Here is a 20,999-nt window from a genome sequence, read left to right on the forward strand (position 1 = left end):
ATCAATATAAATTTAATTAAAATATTTCCCATATCAATACATCTCTGAAACAGCAAAAATTCTATTATCAAATTTTCTTAGAAATTTGATAGGGACAGTGAGCTGTATGCTCTTTACCACGATGAGGCCATCGAAGGTGTCACGCAATAATAATAATATTATATTGTTTCTTTTTTGTTATGTCATCTTTAAAATATTTCCTTATTAGGAAATCAAAATAAACTTTGTTCAGATTTCTACTTCGTACTTCCTTCTGGATTCGTCGTGTCATATGAACCAAAAAAAAAAAAAATGTATGGAAAAAAAAAAAGACTCAAATATCGCTGCATTTTAACATACTCGTTAACAGCAACATTTATGCAAAATTAAATCTGCTTCTTTCACAACTGTAAGATACTAAAATTAATACTGTACGATAAATTTTGATCTAATAACACTGCCAACATTCAGGAAGAGTGTGCATACTCTATTAGTTAGTCATCGGAAAACCGTGATCGCGCCCACTAAATAAACTGGTTAGAAGTACGTTACCATCCCACGTTTACGTTGTCACGACATCATGACGTCACTTCCTATATCGTTCACTGCACTTGACATACTGAATAAAAACGTTCAGCCTAAGAATGGTATATGCCTTTAAAAAGTAATAGGGCATGTACATCCTGTGTCATTCGGATATATGCATCCCAAAACATGGGAAAAGGAAGTGTCCATACGAACTGACAATCTGGAATGTTTTGACATTTGCTATAACTGAACAGATGTACTTCATTTGAAATATAATCAAATAATTTTTGAACGTTAACTTCAGTATCCTGACATTATTCGTGTTACGGTACAGTCCGACTTGATACAATAAAATATTTATTCAAGCTTCGCAGCAAAAGGCATAATTTCAAGCAGAACATGCATATTTACACTATCGAGAATGATACTGCTTGTCTGTGGACATTAGTATAGCTTTAACACATTCATTATAATAAAACAAATGAAAGGATTAATTCAATACATAATGTATTTAAATATTTAATTATTAAAAATATAACAAATTTTTCGCTGTGGATGCAATCTAATTAAGCTACTATGTTGCTTTGAATTTATGAAATAAAACCTAAATCGATATCTTAAGATTGAAATGCACATGGGTGTATTTTTTAATTTCTTTTTTCAGAGATGTTTACGTGTCTTTCTTAAAAATTTCTGCATTAAGTTCAGAAAATAAAAGGGGAAAAAAATTAACACTTTCTTCAAAGCCCACAATATAAGAAAAGATTCTGGCCACTTTAAGCTGTAAACAACATCGTCTAAAACCGATGAAACATGTAATCCATTGAAAGAGGATGTTTACAGCTAAGACGAGGTCCTGTATTCCCGTAACTTATCACGCAGTGGGCCATGCCGAGTAGGTTGGCTTACGTGCGAGTAATCATGCTACTTTCCACCCAGTATCATATGCTTACACATGCAACTGTCATTCCTGGTCCACGTGCACAACAGCCCCGCCGACATGCACCCGGCACGTGAACAGCCAACGTTCATTGGCTTCTTCAACCGTGCCCTCAGAGGCCGACTCTCGCTATTGGTCGAAGTGGTCATACCCACACTTCCATTTTGAATCATCCGTCACACACCCTATGCATTTCAAATAAAAGAGGGCTGCGGAGCATTTGAAAGCTTTTACTTAAGTTTGATAGAATATAGAGAGAACAGTGCAAGAAATGAGTACTTACACTCTTTCTCCTCCAAATACCCCCCCGCATTTATTTACTGTAAGTATAGGAAAATTCACAGATTAAATATCCAGTAATAGACATTTCTTTCCCGATATTCCCTTTCTTGCATGCAGTTTTCTTGTGCTTTATTTTGGCTTGCCATTTAAATCTGATAATAGTATTGAAATGCATTAATGTTCGTGTATGTAAACTCTCCAGAATAATTAGGAAAATAATAAAATTCAAGAGAGAAAAAGGCCAATCCTATAAGTAACTATAGTATAATTATTGTTTTAGTAAGTGGATATTACTTTGCCGCAATTGTTTGTTAGCTAGTTGATACAGACTTGGTCATTTCTTTACTTATTGAACTGAGTTAATATTCCAGAATTAATACACTTATATTGAAATACTAGTGGCCTAGTATTTTTTTTTTTTAATGTTAAAACGTAATAGGGATATTCTACATAAAGTATATCCTTCAATGATCAAGGGAAAAAATTGAGTTAATTTGTGGCAGAAGAAAAGTAAACTATATAACTCAGTAATGTTTTTATTTTCATAATTGTTGTTTTTCGTAATCGGGGATATGATACTGAATGGATGATGTTTGCTGAGATTTAATAAGTAGCATGCTATTTTGTTGATAGTTGAATATTTTAGTATACTCTTACAGCTTTTAGTAATAAAATGATTAGATAAAAGTTGTGGTGTACAGCTAATTTCCATTAAAGAATTTAACTCACTAGAAAATCTTTCAAGTCAAGTTACGGATATTAGAATGAAAGCCACATGACATTCAACTCATCAAGGCAATGGTGCTAATAAAGATTAAAATGAAATATATATATGTTGTCTGGCAATTAGAAATGTTCGTGACAGAGGCAGTATTTTCATGTTTACTTTTCGTTTATTTGATTGCATTAAATCCGTTTGCATTATACTTTTCTTCTCTCCAGTAGTTGCCATTGACATCGCAATCTTTTTCGGGAGTTATTCTTAGTCAATAAAATGCGATTCTTTGGGGAAAAAAAATTACGATTTGTAAAGTTAAATTAGAAAAAAATTCAGTTTTACAATGCTATTACTGTGGTACGTTTTGCTCTAATAGAAAAATATCCTGGGGGTAAAAAGCCTAAAGGTAAATATAAAACTAACTACAACTGAAAAATAGTGTTGGTAGGTCACTATTAAGATAAAACTAAAAATGACTTAGCTTGCAATACTGCATTTAAAGTATATAAATACAGTATTTTAACAATATATAATTTTGTAAGGGGTGCAAGTATGGTTGATGCATGCAGTTCAACTTACCAAACACAGGACCTGAAAATTACTGTGCAACAAATCTATGCAGACTGAGGTCAGCTTTTGCAAGATGCTATTTTTGCACATTTTATCATAATCCTAGTAGTTTTCTCTTCACTAGTCATGTGATCATGTGCCCTCTGGACATTGATAAAGTAATGCTGATAAGAAGGGAGGGGGGGGGGGTAAGATGAGAAGAGTGGTTGATGCATAATCTTTATGCTGTCATGATCTTTCACAATTTGAAAGATTTAAATATCTTTAAAGACAAACATCTTTGCTTAAGGAACTTTTAAAAGAATTATTTTTGCATTATTTTTTTTTTTTGCCATAAATTTCTCTGCTGAAATATGTATCTTATCTGTAATAGGAAGATTCCATGGCCTCATGTCAAGATGGACAATTTCTTGGACGTATAGATTTGGATGCTGTGGAAACTTTATTATCGATTAGTCGCCAGTCTTCTCAAAATACAAGAAATTGTACAGTTTCCACTTCAATATCACATAATGGTGACATTACTCCATTGCATTCAGAAGATGAACTAGAGGAAATTAATGCAAGATGTCGCTCTAAGAAAGGATCAGAACTTGCAAGGGTAAGTTACTTTTTCTCTTGTTAAAAAGATAGCAGTAAATATTTTCAAGCTGTTATCTTCAAAGTACTTGTTTGTATCTATATAATCATACACAAAGCAAACTATCATTTTGTAAAGAAAAATAATAGAACCAAGTTTTATAGGACACTGAAGAAAAATGTATCTCAAAGCATATAGTTTTAGAAAAATCTGACACCCAAATTTGGTTTATTGCCAGTTTTGTTTGACATGAAATAGTGTAAAGCTGAATTTGTCATTACATACAAGATACAGAAATAATATTTTATTAGAATAACAAATTTTTGCAGATATGCATTTATCTTTGGACACTCATTTGTGTGCTTGATCAATGAGTATACAATTTGCAAAGCATAAACAATGAGTCCTTGTATAATGCAGAATATACTTAAGGAAAGAAAAAAAAAAATTCTAGTTCAGGAAAAACTGCAATTCTTTTTCTTTATGTCATAAGTAACTAGAGAAATAATTTTGTGCAATTAGCATTTTGTCTTGCATAAAAAATTATAATATTACCCTATTCCAGTAGATAATATTTTGGATAATTATTCTATAAGAATTTATTAGTATACTATAACAGTTTGCTATGTTTATAGATATGTGTAGTATAATAATAAAAAATCTGTATACCATAAAAATATTCTTGATTGTTCTCCTGTATCATGAGCAAATTGTGAGAACCAACACATAGATCTTCAGACTGGTTTACATTCCTTATTCAGTAAACAGTTTTCTGCTGGATTGTACCAATCCCTAAATTATTCATATAAAATGCCATATATATGTATATAAATGAAAATCTTTTTACACTGAAAAAACTAAAGCTGAACTTGTTAGAACTTTTAAATGTTCAAAAAGTTCTAACATTTTTAAACTAAGACTACACGACAGTCATATCGTGTAGTCTTAGTTTAAACCGAACCACATGTTTCCTGTATTATTTCACATGAAAATATAAAGGTAATTATTTCATAAAAGCATAAAATTTATGCTTTTACAAAATCTGTTTGATAAGAAATATTAAAAAGAGATTCAGGAACTTATCAAGGGAGGTTACATATTACTTTACACCACCTATTATACATGAAATAATTTCATATCATCCCTCTTTCTCCAGTTTCTTAGTGTCTGAAGTCCACAAATTCTCAATAACCTGTCTTCATAATTTACATTCCATTCCACAGTCCTGACATCATCTTTAACATACTCCTTTCCATCTTTGCTGTAGCTGCACAAATAGTCCAGATGAGGTCATATTCAAAGTCTTGGAAAGAGTCAAAATCACATTCTTATATGTCAGTGTTTGGTGTAACACTATTATACTCCAAGTTGTATTTGTTATATGATGCCTAAACTTCAACTTTTTATCTACTAAAACTCCCCCAGAACTCTAAACCTGGTCAGTTTCTTCTAGCATTATCCTGCCAATACAATATACCATTAGATATCTGCATTTTTGCAGCTAATAGTTATGTCTCCTGTCAAATCCTACTGTCATTAATATAAAGATTGAATAACAAAGGACTAATCTCTAGTGCAGCATTTTTTCCCAAACTATGTTTTGCAGAAAGTGAATAAGTGTTCCCTGAAAAATTATCAAAATTAATATGAGCCTGGAATGGTTTTAAATGCTACGACAAGTTCAGACATGTTTGAAAATCAGTCGCTCCTCACTTTGCATGTGGATTGTGCTATTAAGGCCAGCATGCACGCTGGCCTTGACTCAGCTGCCCACAGTTAGACACCTCAGAGTGTGAGTTAAAGTATGGAGGTATCTATTCTAGGAAATGTGCGGTCACAAGCAAGGTCATTGCTATGCGATGTGGCCCGGCATGCCTGTAGTGTACGCTGTCACATTTTTGCAATGTGATGCAGCCTACTGCAGCGATAGTGTGCACTTAGCTTTAAATTGAATACGAGACTGATGATACTAGACTCTAACCAAGATGCTCCGTTAAATTTCAAGATTTGTGAAGTGTTCTATCGTAGGAAGAGTTTGAGAAATGCTGTTGTACACCACTGGTGAACTTAAATCTTGCAGACTCGTATCCCCCCATACACCACTTTATTGATATCAGTAGGCCATCCTTTTATCTTGCTAATAATTTATAATCCAATCCCATATCCTTCAACTTATAGCAATATCCCATCTTCCATGCTATATCCCACCGTTTCCCAGATTTTTCCTACGACAGAACACTTCACAAATCCTGATATTTTCACGGAATACCTTGGTTATTTTGTAATGCATTAATAATTAATTATGGCATAATCATAAAGAGCATTAGTACACTTATGTATATGAAAAATATAAAATTACATTTAAATCAGTTATCACTCACTGGACTAATGAAATCTTGTAGTTTCCTCAGGCCAACATTATTAAATTAATTTGTGTTGATTTTCATTGACGTATCCCATTCTGATCACCAAAAATTTATAATATTATTATAAGTACTTATGAATGAATGCAGACTTTTCCCCCTCCTTTTGTACATCCTGGTGATTGCTTTGTAGGCTGGAAGTGGATGAATCACTATCTGTTGCACCACAAACACCTTCAATAAGAGATTTCTTAACACCAAAATTAAACAGTCCCTTGTCTCTTATTCATATTAAAATATCATGGCACTATGGTTTCATTCGAAATGAGCACTTTCACCCTGCAATACGAACTTGCGAAGAAAGTATTCAGTATTACTAGATTTGAGAACCGGATACAGACTGTCTTGATCTTCAATTTCAGAGGAAAAATTTTCTTTACGCTTCCTTGCTGATTGGTTACTAATTATTATACATTTGCAACAGGGATGTTATTTCGTTCAGTCTTGAGAACAGAGGATACGTAGCCCATTGTTGTAATTGGCTTGCAGACAGTTTTTATGACCGGTCATAAACAGCGGTATTCCCTTTCCCGAATTACTTCCATGTTTAAAAATACATGGCTTGGTCGCTGACATCACAGAACACTTATTCGCTTTCCACGGAACACAATTTGGGAAACCCTGCTATATCCTATCAAAACGTTAGCAAAGTCCAAAAGTATGGTGTATCTATTTTGCTTGTCTGACTCAACTGTAACATTACTATAAAATGTGAACAAGTTACTCCAACATGTTCTTGTTTTAGTAAACCCATATTGTTCATTGCTAAACATAGATTCTCTGTCAACCCATTTCTGTATGTGATCGTTTATAACTTTCCAGAATTTTTACCACTGTCCCACAGATATTGATAAGTCTGTTACATATCAGTCTTTGCACTACTCTTGAAACAATATTTATTTTCTTGCACAAAACAGTCCCAAACTTTTTTCTAATTATACATCATATTACACGATTCAATCTGAGTTGTGCATTCATTTAACAGTCAACTATTTATGACCTTGTGCAGATTCAATAGAAGATCCATATATTGTTATTAGGTAATTAAAAGAAACTATGCTTAGGTAACTATATTAAAATCAATTTATGAATTAAATTTCAAGTTTTTTCAGTGAACGGAGTTGAAAAAAAAAAAAAAAAAAAAACCTAATGTTTACATTCGAGATTAAGCCATAGTTGGTAAGTAGGAAAACTGACTGCCAATTTAAGAATGTCCTTGAAAATGATTTATTTTTTGAAAATACTACATATTTATGAACAGATGCAATCTTGAAACAATGAAAATTCTGTAGGTCTTTAAAAAAAATGGAAGTTTTACATGAAAATTTTTAAACTAATTTTTAATGTGTAAGTGCAATCTTGATGAAGCATAAGAATTATTTATAAATAATACTTACAAACATAGATTGTATTTTAAAAGTATTCACTTGTTAGCATAATGACAGCTTCTGTTCATTATATCTATCTTTGTTGACAGTGAACTGCATTATTTTCTGATAATTGCTATTGATTCTTAAAAAAAAAAAAAAAAAAAGAGAGAGAGAAACTGTGAGCATTATCCACAATACCCTAAAAATTCAGCTGGATAAGAAAACAATTTCAGAAGTTATACCTGTTAGGTTTCACAGCCGAACCTTTACAACTGTAAGGCAAAAAATAAAATTTATGATCTTTTAATTTAAACCTTAGAAATTTTAAATGTTCAGTTAAAATTTTTAACTAAACTGTTTCATTCCCAAACATTTTAAGATTGACAATTGTCTTTTAGGTGACAGAGTAATCGCCCGGTTGAGCAGACTACTTCTGAATATAACTATTATACTTCAGTGACTTTTTTTCCCGAATATATTACTATACATCAGTGTTTCCCAAAGGGGCCAGTTTTTTTTTTTTTTTTTTTTTTTTTTTTTTTTTTTTTTTTTTGCAGCACATTAGTTTGCTGAATTTCAATAATTTGTAATACTAGAAAAAATATCTGCTACTTTTATTGATATTAATTATCAATGGGCCTATACAAAAATGTGCATTTTCTGAATTGATATGCATGCTATTAAACTTGAATAAACAGGAGTTATGCATTTCTGTTTGGTAATTTTATTGTTTATCACTTGATTTTTCTTTCTCTTATCAATTAAAACAGGAATAGATCTATTTCTTCAAAATTTAAACATTAAGCTGAAGGTACACTGATTTCCTAGCATACTGGTGCTCTATAAGAAATTTATCTGATAATGTGAAATGCATTCACATTTTATCAAGTATACATTTGGTTTCTATTAAAGAAAGCAATTATGCAGTTATTATTATAGTATAGTGATAAAACTTTCTGAAGAATTAACAATCCAAAGATTTAAGTTTAATAAGTAGAATAATTAAATTGTTCTGTCATTGTCAGAAATAGTTGGCACAATATGTGTGATGATATTTTAGCTTTAATGTAAGGCAAATCCCATTAAAGTGTAAGCAATCTTTTTTGTATATTGACATATTTTTTTAAGATTTATGGAGATATTAGTTATAATTAAAGTTAAAAAATGAAATAAAAATAAATTAGTATGGTTGTTTTAATTAATAAGAAATTTGTTATACAAATAAATAATGATACCGGGTATTTTTTGCAGCTTTTGCTTACGAACACACCGCCTCCAACACCTAATCCCCATATAACAGGAATGCCAGTGTCTGTAATTGTAAAAGCTCCACGACTGCATAATGTTTCAGAAGAAAACTGTAATAGGGAATCTGAAGATGATATCCCAGCAGAAATGCAGTTTCTTGCAGGAAATAAAGAATCTGTTAGGATGCACCTACCAACACGACAACCTGGAATCTCTCCTGTTGTTAGTCTCCCTATTACAACTACAGCTCAGTCAACAATGTCTACCTCTGTTGCAACAAGAACTCTTCCTATTGCAACAATTCTACCTCTAACAATGGATGGAGGATCAAATTCATTAACAAATACTACACAGGCCACAAAGCCAGTTGCAATAGCTCCTAAAATCACTGCCCAAACTGTAATACCTATGGTTCCTGCAGTAACTCAGGTAAGCAATATGGAACAAGCAGGCATTCCAACTCAAGCTCTCATACTGACTCAGGTACCTACAAGTAGTACTGCTGCTTTTCTGCCAGTCACAAATGGAAGTAGTCCAGTTGTTCAGCTTGTGGTTACATCTTCGACACCAGTTGTTACTGGAACTGTTTTAACTTCAAGAGGAAGAGAAATCATTAGTGATAAACCAAAGCTCTTTGCTTCAACTCCTATTATTCTTGCAACAGCTCCAAAACCATGTGAAGTCACAGATATCAGAAGAAGAACATACCATTGTACATACTCAAATTGCATGAAAACATACTTCAAAAGTTCACACCTGAAGGCCCATGTCAGGACACATACAGGTAAGGAAAAAAAATTCTCCATTAATAACTTTTATATATATATATATATTGTAATTTTTACTTTAAAAACCACAATTTAAGCTTGACATTAATATTTATGGTTTCTGTTAAAGTCAAATAAATACTTTCTTTGTCTCTATCTTATTTTTGTCTAATGTAGTAATAAAATTTTTTCAAGAATAAAAATTTGTCTTCATTTCTGTTTAAAACTGAGAGCCAAATTATGAAACAAGATTTCTAATGGTGTATAGTAATAGCTTGGAACAAATAAATCGGGGATGGGCAACTAAAACAAGCACAAAGCTACTTAAACTCTATTCTTAGAGCTGCATTCTTTGACTGACTGACTTCTTGAGATTGTGAACATACATGCATGACTAGCTGTCAGTACTGCACAAGTATTTCTCATTTTCTGTAAATCCTATCAAAATGTGAATAAGTTATGCAAACTTCTTTACAGAACTGCAGTATATTATTTATGGATTCTGTATCAAAAGATTATTATTAGTGATCCAGAAATAAATTTATGAAATGTTTCACAGGAAAGCAAACCATAAGCAGTGCAAAAATTAGTTACTTGTGGACTGCCAGTGGGATGTGTGCATATCATCATCAAATTCCTGCCATGTACCCTCAAGGGATGTACAGGATATGATAGTACTACATGAAAAATTTGCATCATTACTAACTTCCTATCTACAATTTTTCTCCAAATCAGTCTATTACTTGTCAAGACTCCAATATTATCATTACCAGATCTTATATTTCTATCATCTAAGGCACTTTGTACCCTATCAATCCACTTATATCTTGGTCTTCCTCTGGATCGTTTTCCTGCCAACCTGGCAGAGAACACTTGTTTTGCTATTCTTTCCTCACCCATTCTGTTTAAGTGACCATACCACCTGAGATTAGCTCTGCTAATGCATTTCTGGATGCCAACAATGTCAAGTTCTTTCCTAACATCCTCGTTTTTAATATGATATTGCCATTGATGCCATCATCATCTGTTCATGTCTCTAATCTTTCTCAGGACTCTCTATCTGCAGTCTCTAGTCTTTGGTCGAGTGTTTTACTTCTGACCCAGCTCCCAGATCCATAAGTTAAAAATGGTTTGAACACTGTCTTGTATACAGCTAATTTAGTGTTCCGACTAATTTCTCTCTTATTCCATATGAATTTATTTAATTGACTTCCTACCATATCAGCTTTGTTGATTCTGTCGTCTATTTCCATGTTTAATTTACCATCTTTGACTAAAAATCGTCCCTAAGTAGCTGAAATGTTTTACTTGTTCCACAGGTTCTCAGTTCACAACGCAGTTGACATGTTCATATTCATCCTTTTTATCTCTATGTAATAGAGATAAAAAGGATGAATATAAAAATTAGATTTAATTAAAATTCTGCATACCTATCTAGTATATAGTGCCAAAAGTTATAAGAACCACCGGTACAGTTTTTTAAATGTTTAAAGCTGCATAAATAAATAACATAGCAGATTCACTTTCAAATTCTGCTATCTCTCTATCTAGAAAAGTTCTTCATAAAAAGCAAGTGAGCATCTAAAACATAGAAAGTTGTAATAAATTCTATATTGGTGTCCAGAGTTATTTAGAACAACTCTGCAGAAAATTGGCATTAGGGTTGTTTTTCCCAAAATAATTTGTATTTTTGTTTTGTTTCTGTTGATACATTAGAACTAGCATTAGTTCTAATGTATGTAAATAAATTCCCTTGAGTTTTCTGGCAGAACATTATATGTAATGTAAATCAAATTCCCTTGAGTTTTCTGGCAGAAACTCACCTTCACTTGCTTCTACAAATGAAGGTGAGTTTCTGCCAGAAAACTCAAGGGAGGGTGGGGGATTCCTTCCCACAAAACAACAAACTCAAAAGAATCCACACCATTAACAAATGCATTAACTCATTATAGCTAGAGTAGCCCATGTGGTAGTTTAGTAGTGCTGCCTCGTGTAGTGAGTTCCAGGGACCCCCATGGAGGTGCCATGCAATAAAAAAAAAAATACACCAAAAGTTTTTATTAAATCAGGAGTTGCCCAGTAAGTCTATATTTTACAATCCTGAACTTTTCTCTCTCTCTCTATATATATATTTATATATAGTTTCAGTCTATATGACATAAAGAAGATTCTCCCCCCCCCCAAAAAAAAGTGTAAATTTCATCAGTGATATACGAACATTTTTTTTAATCAATAATCATGGTCATTTTCACATATTTTCAGTTCTAACACTTATAGCGTGTCTTGAATCACAAAGGTATGCTATAAGTGTTTGGGAAATGGCACACACCTCTGGTATGTAAAGGCAAAATGAAATAGATGCCTGATAAGCATTCGTTGTTATTAATTATGACTTATTTAGTATTTTGTAATATCTCAATAAATGCTTTATATTGCTTAATAAAATGGGTATATGCCTGAAAAGTTATGTAAAACATATATTATGAGAATTCTCACAGAAATATAAAATGGAGGTTGTATATAAGACTACAGTCCACTCATAATCTTTGCCATGTAGAAACTACATCATTCCACTATGATCAAAAGTTATTCATTTTATGAAGAACCTCTTGAAACACCAACCTAACTGCCACATTTCTCTCCCTCTCTGTGTTAGTCAAATCACAACTTGAGACTATAGAATTTATATTTTTAAGTATGCTATCCATGAGACTTCCTTGAATATACTGCATGCCATTAAGACAATGAAAGAAGAGATCATGTTAGTGGCATAACAGAAGGGCCCACAGGTATATCTCTAATTTTAAATTTTCCAAATATTAATGTAAGGTAACATTCTTTTCTGAGTTCAAAGTTAAAAATATTAGTAACAAAACCCATTTGAAAACACTTCCATGGTACACTCGATTAGAAAGATTCTGCATTCAATCCTCATGATACAATGAATTTTTATATGGGCTTTTCAGTTTAAGATGAGTTAAGTGTTTTATACAGATTTGACTTCTATAAACAGGCAAACTACCTAGAGAACATGCAATTTAAGAGACCCCCCCCCCCCCCCAAAAAAAAAGGCAGCATAGGGTGGCCTTTTGAGCTCTAAGCCATGGTGACCCATTTGAAAACACTTCCATGGTACACTCGATTAGAAAGATTCTGCATTCAATCCTCATGATACAATGAATTTTTATATGGGCTTTTCATTTTAAGATGAGTTAAGTGTTTTATACAGATTTGACTTCTATAAACAGGCAAACTACCTAGAGAACATGCAATTTAAGAGACCCCCCCCCCCAAAAAAAAGGCAGCATAGGGTGGCCTTTTGAGCTCTAAGCCATGGTGGTGACTAATAATAAAACAAAATGATTGGTTTAGGATAAATGTTCTTAATTGTGTACAATTCATTGATAAATATTTGGTATATTTAAAATGCTTGACTATAATGAATATTGTACATAATATGAAACTGTGTGTGTGGGAATCTACCCATTAAAGGTTGTAAAACCATAATACATTGGTATATTGTGGATACACTGAAGGTTAATCCAGAAATCATGTTCTAGAGATCAAATATAAACATTTTCAAACCACTTCAAATCTGTAATAAGCAGGGTGGTAGTAGTTTCACACTGGGCAATGAAATTCATCTACCACCTAAATGAGAAGTTCCCAGAGTAGGGGATCTTGAGTGGTTTTCTGGGGGGGGGGGGGAGCAATGTTGATATGAAATGCTTTTAACAATGTCTGAAAGAAACGTTTTTAAACTCTGTTGCTTGGTTGAAGTAGTTTAATTGTTGTATAGTACTGCAGAATTCAAAGTCAGAAGAAGTAGTTTTACACAGTAAACAAAATTTCTTAACACTATATATATATTTTTAAAATTTTAATCTTCCAACAATATAATAACATACAAGAAGTCAATATTTTGTATTTTAAGAATTTTAAATTAACTTTATATTATATATATAAAAAAGTCATAGGTAATTTTCATTCATATCTGTTTACTTGCACTTTTTTGTAGAAAGAGAATATGAAATTTATAAAATATTTTAAGGGGATGTAAGATATAAAAGTTTAGGAACCTCTGACTTACTTTAATTCATAAATATCAATCCAATTCCACAAACAGCAGCCTGTTTGTAGAATTGGATACAGGTTAGAAAATCGTGTGTTTTTGCAATCGCGTGTCTGTATTTGAAATATATCAAAATTCTCTTCTGAATTAGATGAGGATAACATACTATTATCCTCATCTATATGTCTGCATTGGAATAGGCTCTGATACACACTACTTGCAAGGGCTCACAGTTTTTCCTGCTATGCCACTGTATATAATATTTTATAAAATATAACCTTACTGAATAACGTTTTCATTGTTATTGTAAGTTTATGATAGTCTTTGTTAAAGATGTAGTAATGAGTCAAACTTTTGGGGTGGTAAAGTGATTTAGTTTTCAAATCTCAAAAGTAGAATGCACAGCAGAACTATAGCAAACTTGTTGGAATACACAATATGCACATGAAATAGCAACAGAAATTATAAACAATTTGCTTTGTTAAGCCTGCCAGAAATCTTCATAAATATTCAGCATTTTCAGCTGAAGACAGCTTGATATATATATTAAAAAAAAAAAACCATGACCCATTAAATAATATAAATCAAAATATAGACTTAACCTTCTTTAGACATGAAAGGCTAAATCTATGAAACTTATTGTCAGTATTAAAACTGCATTCAAATCAGAAGCTGGTATTGCATAACAAGTTGTTGTTCACTATGCAAAGTAATATTATGCTATACACATCAACAAGATTTAGCAAACATGATGTTAAAAATAAAGTTTAGAAGCTTTATTTTTAGCATCATGCTACAGCAAATATTATAAAATTAAATTTTGCATATTTCAGGTTATATAGTATGCATACAATTTTTGGCTGCAAATTCAGAAAATGGCGTTGATGTGTTATTGTCTGTTGTTAACATAGTTATAAAAATAGCTTTTACACATCCATACATTGAAATTTGTGTTACTTTGGAAATTCACATTAAATTTTCACATTTTTCTATAAAGGCTAGAAGAAAAACTGGATTTTTAAGTCTTGTTTCCTCTTAAGGTATAAAACAAACCAAAAATCAGTTCATTATGTTAAAAATGAGATGGGGTCACCCTAGAACCTTTTCTGCAGGTGGAGAAACTTGAACAACTTAGAAGAATTAGGTTATCAAGTGGTACTTATGTTGTAATTTAATTCATCGAGAGAAAGGTGTGTGGCTATTCAGTTTTTGCAAAGCTAAATAGAGGTTCTAAAAATGCCTTCTTCAGGTAAAGACACTTAAGTGGTTTCATCATTTTCATACAATTCTGATACTAAGCATTGCTTAAACTCTTGTACTTATCTCATACACTTTACTAATTATGTCATCTTTAGTTATCAGCAATCAATCTTTTATATAATCTTAAGCAGTTGGTATGCAAATTGGAAATTCAAATATTAGCAGGTCAGCTTTGTTTTTGTACTGCTTTAACTCATCGCTTGATAGCTGCTTAAGAACTTTTTATCAGTTTCTTCAGCTTGTCAAACTGATCACTGGTTGATGTATCAATTAGAAATACTGTCCAGATGTGGACAGTATGCTGGGTAAGAAAGAACTACAGCAACAAGATTTTTCTTTTTTGAATTGTTGGTGGGATCAGCTTTTTTTGTGATTAATGCTTTGCATAGGAGGTAAGTGAAAGAAAACATATTTACAAAAGCAAATTTTCTTCAAAGAATCCTGTGAATCTGAACCTGCAGATACTTAGGAGGGAGGGGAGAAACTGTTGAATGATCTGAGCTTGGGGGAACGTTTATTAGGAATTATATGAAATTAAAAGTGTTATTTTTTTTAATAGTAGTGTAATTGGAAGAACGATGGTACATTGCGTCCTTCGATTGGAATAGGCCTAAGTTCGATTCTTGTCATGACGGGAGGAATCTTTATGTGGACTTTTTCAATCGAAGGTGAGTTAGCCGATCTCATACGGAGGTAGCAGGGTTTTTTCTCTCTGAAACTCGGGTTTTTCATCCTGCATACAGATAAATCGGCCCTTCAGAACACATGCAATTTACAGACAAAAAAACACTAGTGGTGGTGGTGGGCAGTAGATGCCGTTGATGGAGATGATTGGTAGTGGAGGTTCGGTGTAGTGGTGGAGACAGCTGTATAGTAGGTGTCCTCCCGCGATGAGTCTTCAGACTCCTTGGAGGTGTTGCGAATAATAATAATTGCACATGCCGACTTGTTTTGTTTTTCTGTAGCTATTTTGTTAGCCAACTGCTCATTTTGTAATAGTATTTCAGATGCAGTTAGTGAACAAAATATCAAATTTCCCATTAAATGTTATTTTTATACATGCATGTTCTGTTTAATTAAAATGTGTAAGGAAGATGAAATCAAGAATAGCTGGTTGCTGGAATGAAATCCTTGGAGTAGTGAAATGTAACAGTTTGATAAATAAGAAATGGCAAAATAAAATAATACCAGAAATATGAAGGTATCTTTATAATGAAGGCAAGATAGAGGACTACCTTTCAGGAGAAATAATTTAAGAAAATTAATTTTAAAAAAAGGGAAAATAATCATAAGAGACCTAGATTGACAACTTTGGATTCTGAAAAATGTTTGGTATATTATGTATATGCAGAACAGATCAAGAACCTTAAAAAGAAACTGTATGTGTAAAAAAAAAAAAAAAAAAAAAGTAAGAACTGGTGAATAGAATTTATTATTACACCATGGAGTCCTGGATCTCATTGCTGAAAGAAAGTGCACTAAAAATCATCTAGTTCATCAGCTTGTTCAATTGCATGTGCTCAAGCTTAGTTTTTTGGGGGAAACCCTGCTGCCTCTGAGACTACCTCACCTTAAGATGAAATATGATAACTGTTCCTAGATTTTTTTTTATCATAAAACCAGGATGTAATATCATACAATATTAGTGCTATAAAACAATACTTATTTATATAAACACAAGTAGGATATATGACTGCTTTGAATTTGCAAATTTTGTGTCATTTGTTTTTATTAAATAAATCTATTCAAATGTTTTTCTTTATATTTTTACTTGGTAAGCTTGATAAATGGTTCACACCCGATGGAAGATGGCAAATACAGGGGACTTTCATCATGTTGGTTAATGGTTACTGTAACATTCTTTGATTTAACTAGCAATCATTTTATCTTATTTTAGTGAGAAACAATTCATTTTCCCAGCAAAAATCCAGTATAATTTTACTTTCATTGGTAATCACAAACTTTTTTTTTTTTTTTTTTTTACTAAATTTACCTTTACTGATCTTGTATATTTTTATTTTATTTTTATTCTATATTGATTTTATTATGAATTCAATTTTTTCTCTCCCTCTTTAGGAGAGAAGCCATTTGTATGTACATGGGAAAACTGCAATAGAAAATTCTCCAGGTCAGATGAACTGTCAAGGCATAAACGCACACACACTGGAGAAAAGAAATTTGTTTGCTCTGAATGCAACAGAAGGTTTATGAGAAGTGACCATCTTGCAAAACATGTGAAGCGGCATTCAAACAACAAGAAGGGACTGTTTTGGAAATCAGGAGAAAATGCTCCTACAAGATTAAGTATGGACTGTTTTTCAGTTTCTGGAACTGATACATGTCTCAGTACCTCAACTACTCCACTATTTCTTCTACCAGCCACAACATAAAACTGCTGTGTAGAGAAGTCATTAAAAACCAACTGTGATTTTACTGTATATAAAAACTGCATATTGAACTAAATATATATTAAAATGTGTGAATAATATAGTACTTTTGACAAAAGCAGCTAGAAATTAACTTATTAATACTGATTACTTTCAGTTTTTGTACTGCTTCGAAACATTTCACTTAGTTAATTAAAATCAAATGCTAATTCAGAATAAATCAATATAAATGAAGGATATTTGATTTCCCCTTGATGAACATTTTCATCTCCTTTGATAAAGTACTTCTAAAACAACTGAATTACAGCTGTCTGTAAGCAGGTATAAACAAACGGTGAAACTATTCTTCTCTTTCAACTGCTGTAATTTTCTTTTGTCTCCTAACAGCACGTAATATGTCTTTCATGCTGTGGCAGCAAAAAATACTCTTTTTTTTTTTTTTTTTTTTTTTTTTTTTTTCCCCTCTCCTTATTCCGGTGGTTATTTAATATTTTATTAGTTTCATAGATGTTAATCAGCAAAAGTGAGATGAATGTAACTTGCATTTATCAAGAATGTTGTACATTTGGAACCGTAGATGTGTACATAAACCTGGTGTTGTGCCGTAAATTAAATTAAACAATGTTGCATAAATTTGTGTACTGTCTCTCTCTTAAAAAAGAATTTTCGAAATACAGCAAAAACAAATTTTACATTTTCTTTTAAATGCATGAATTTACACTGAATTGCTAATTTAGCAGGCTGGCATAAAGTCTCAGATGCAAATTGATATTTTAATTCAGCATGCAAGTACCAATAAGTATGAACTAACATTGCATTCTTGTTTGGTTTATGTTGGTCTCAGCTGGATAACACACACACAGTTAACAAATTAACCATTAATAAAATAAAAATCAGCAGACATCTCTAAATAAATAAAAAAAAAAAAAAATCCAAGTTGAGATGGAGATGAAGATAGCATAATATATCATCCAAATAAAACCATTAGTCCATGCCATCAGTCATGGAACTCAGAGCATAGCTATGTCTCTTATGTGTTTGCATAGTGCTTTTGCAATTGTTTTAAAGTGTTTATGCAAAAAATTATTACCACTTGCTATTTTGTTATTCTAATATAAAAAAAAAATCAATTTCTTATAAACAAGCTAATCACATTAAGTAGAATTGAGTAAAAAGCCAATGACACAATGACATTACATTACATAAAAGGTTACCCCTAAACAAAAATAGCCATAAAAAGTAATAATCACATTAAGTTTTTAATATATTTGACTTTAGTTTCTCACTCAGACAACCTTGTTTGATAATGCACGGAACAAAATATTTGGGGGGGGGGGGGGGATTTTGTGAATCCTATCCATAAAAAGCTGTAAACCTATAGTACATTAGTACTGTAGATGATACAGCTGCTCTGCAGACTAAATGTAAATTTTTCAAGCTACTAATAAGCTGGATGGTCTCACATTGGTTATATGATTCTGATTCTGAAAAATTAGAAAACACTGATGTGACATGAATTTACACTGAATTGCTAACTTAGCGGGCTGGCATAAAGTCACAGATGCAAATTGATATTTTAATTCGGTATGCAAGTACCAATAAGTATGAACTAACATTATATTCTTGTCTAAAAAACCGGAATCTATACAGAAATTCAGTTTTTTCATCTTGCATACAGGCAAATTGGCCATGAGAACACATGCAATTTACAGACAAAAAATGGTGGTGGTAGCAGCATTGTGTTGGTAGTAATTCAAGGATTAAGTAGTGGAGCAGAGTGCCCTCCTAAGATGAGTCCTTGGAGGAGTTACATAAGGTTTTTAACAACTACTACATCACTAGAAAAATATAAATTCTTTTCAATCTGCAATAATGCAGGTGACATTCTTTAATGCTGCCATTTTAAGAATTGATACTGTCTAGTCTTCACCACTGCTACAGAATAGCATCCTTTTTTGTAATAATATGTTAAGTGAAGCCATGAGAGTGACAGATGACAGATAACTCTTCCATCTCTTGTTCCTAGATCCTAGACATAGTACTAGATAATTTTTTCTGAGTTGTTGAATTGAAAACCAGAGGTCTGGGAGAATTGATTGTTTGAAATTACAGTGAGAGCAGCCAGTGATATGATAGAAGTATTATGTCTGTAAATTGTATGGAGGAGATTTAAACCTGGGTCTTTCCAATCAAAGGACATCACTAATATTGAATGAGTCAGTTCTAGTAGAAAAATATTCTACCTAGTTCACAGATGAACTCTGGAACTTGCTCAGAGATTACAAAAAATATTCCTGTAGTCAGTGATTAAAACTGAACATATGAGTTTTCTAGAGTTATAGAAGTTGCAAAAATATACCAAATGGATTTTCATATGTTTGGTCATACAATTAATTTAGCACAAATTATATATGTATGAAGCATGTGTGTATAATTAAATGCATGTTTAGGTGGCACATGACATGATTTCATTGCTCAGTATTACTACTGCACACTGGATTTGGAGTGTGATCTCAAGAGCACAGGCTTCTCAGATTATCTAATACTTAGCTGGTATTAATGTACTATATAAGTTTACAACTTTTCTGTAAGTGGGATTATCATTTAAAAAAAAAAAATTTAAATATTTGTTCTTCAGTCAATTTTTTTTTTTTTTTTTTTTTTTTTTTTTTTTTTTTTTTTTTTTTTCCAACATGGATTTGTTTGCCAGACTTAACTTTGAGCTCAGCCAGGGATGTTGCATTAGTGTTTAGATTCCCTTTGACAGCTCACAAATTCTGCAAAATACTACTTGCCAAACAAAAAATTTGCTCACTTAATCTGTCTGATTAATTACAAAATGATCTATACCATTGTATAGATCATTTTGTAATTAATAAATAAAAAAGTTTTTCTTTGTTTTTATTTATATATTTAAATGAAAAATACAGTATTCTTTTTTGTCCAGTCAGCAGCTGCTTACCTGCTAGCAAAATCTACTTCTCAGAGGCAAGTGAGTGAGCATATTTGTTGAGGCCTCCTGCCCTATGAGGTACAAGGTGCCTACAGGTTCTTATTGTGTTATTATAATCTAGATTGATTTTCTTTTGTTGAGTATGAAACATATAGTGATGGACACATTACAGTGGCATTTGTGGAATACTTTGTCAAAATATCTTATCCATTCTTCTTGTACTCCAAACAGAATATGATAATTACATAATTTTTATTTGATACAATAAAAAAAATATATATATATATATATAATATTAGAGCCAGCATATCCCCTCAGTGTCACATATCTCCTGAGTTAGAGACCTACTGTTCATTTTACTGCTATAAACATAGCAATTAAATGATAGTTATGAAGATATTAAATTATAAACTAAACTTGAACCCCAGCTTCATTCTAACTAGGCTGGACATCAATACTGTCTAAGAATATTAGTATTAAGCAATAAAAATTACTTCCAAATATCGAAACTCAGTGAATTAAATGGTAATATATAAAGAAGACAATATTTGTAAAATACCTGAAAAACAGTTTTCCATTTTTGTTGGAGAATTTCAATTATAGGAGACAGATAAGCCATGCCTGTTATGGGTATATATATATAAAACCCACATAGCTGAGGGTTGTGTACAGAAGACAGTGTAATAATTTATCCAGCACACAAAAACAAGTGTTAACCTTTATTTTTCTGTGATCGAATGAAATGGATTATCTAGCCACCTTTGGTTATAACATTGCTTACATTTTAGCAGAATGTTTACATCTCCTATTTATGACTATATGCGTTAATTCAACATTAAATATGTTTCAATACCGATCTGTTTATTATTATTATGTCTATCCTTAGATGAAAGCAATCTTTAACTACAAAGGTACCGAAAAA

General features: G+C 32.0%; 1 protein-coding gene across 1 annotated transcript; it reads left to right on the top strand.

Annotated features, from left to right (window-relative positions):
* Nucleotides 1-1,647: 1,647 nt before the first annotated feature.
* On the top strand, nucleotides 1,648-17,751 carry LOC150095318 (uncharacterized). Its single transcript, XM_090409761.1, has 4 exons — nucleotides 1,648-1,769; nucleotides 3,391-3,618; nucleotides 8,642-9,422; nucleotides 16,814-17,751. The coding sequence occupies exons 1-4, from the start codon at nucleotides 1,719-1,721 to the stop codon at nucleotides 17,125-17,127; spliced, it is 1,374 nt and encodes a 457-aa protein (XP_090265887.1). The 5' UTR covers nucleotides 1,648-1,718; the 3' UTR covers nucleotides 17,128-17,751.
* The last annotated feature ends 3,248 nt before the right edge of the window (nucleotides 17,752-20,999 follow it).

This window comes from Typopeltis vanoorti, chromosome 20, assembly GCF_054136105.1.
Source record: "Typopeltis vanoorti isolate ZY-2024b chromosome 20, IOZ_Tvanoo_1.0, whole genome shotgun sequence".
NCBI lineage: Eukaryota > Metazoa > Arthropoda > Arachnida > Uropygi > Thelyphonidae > Typopeltis > Typopeltis vanoorti.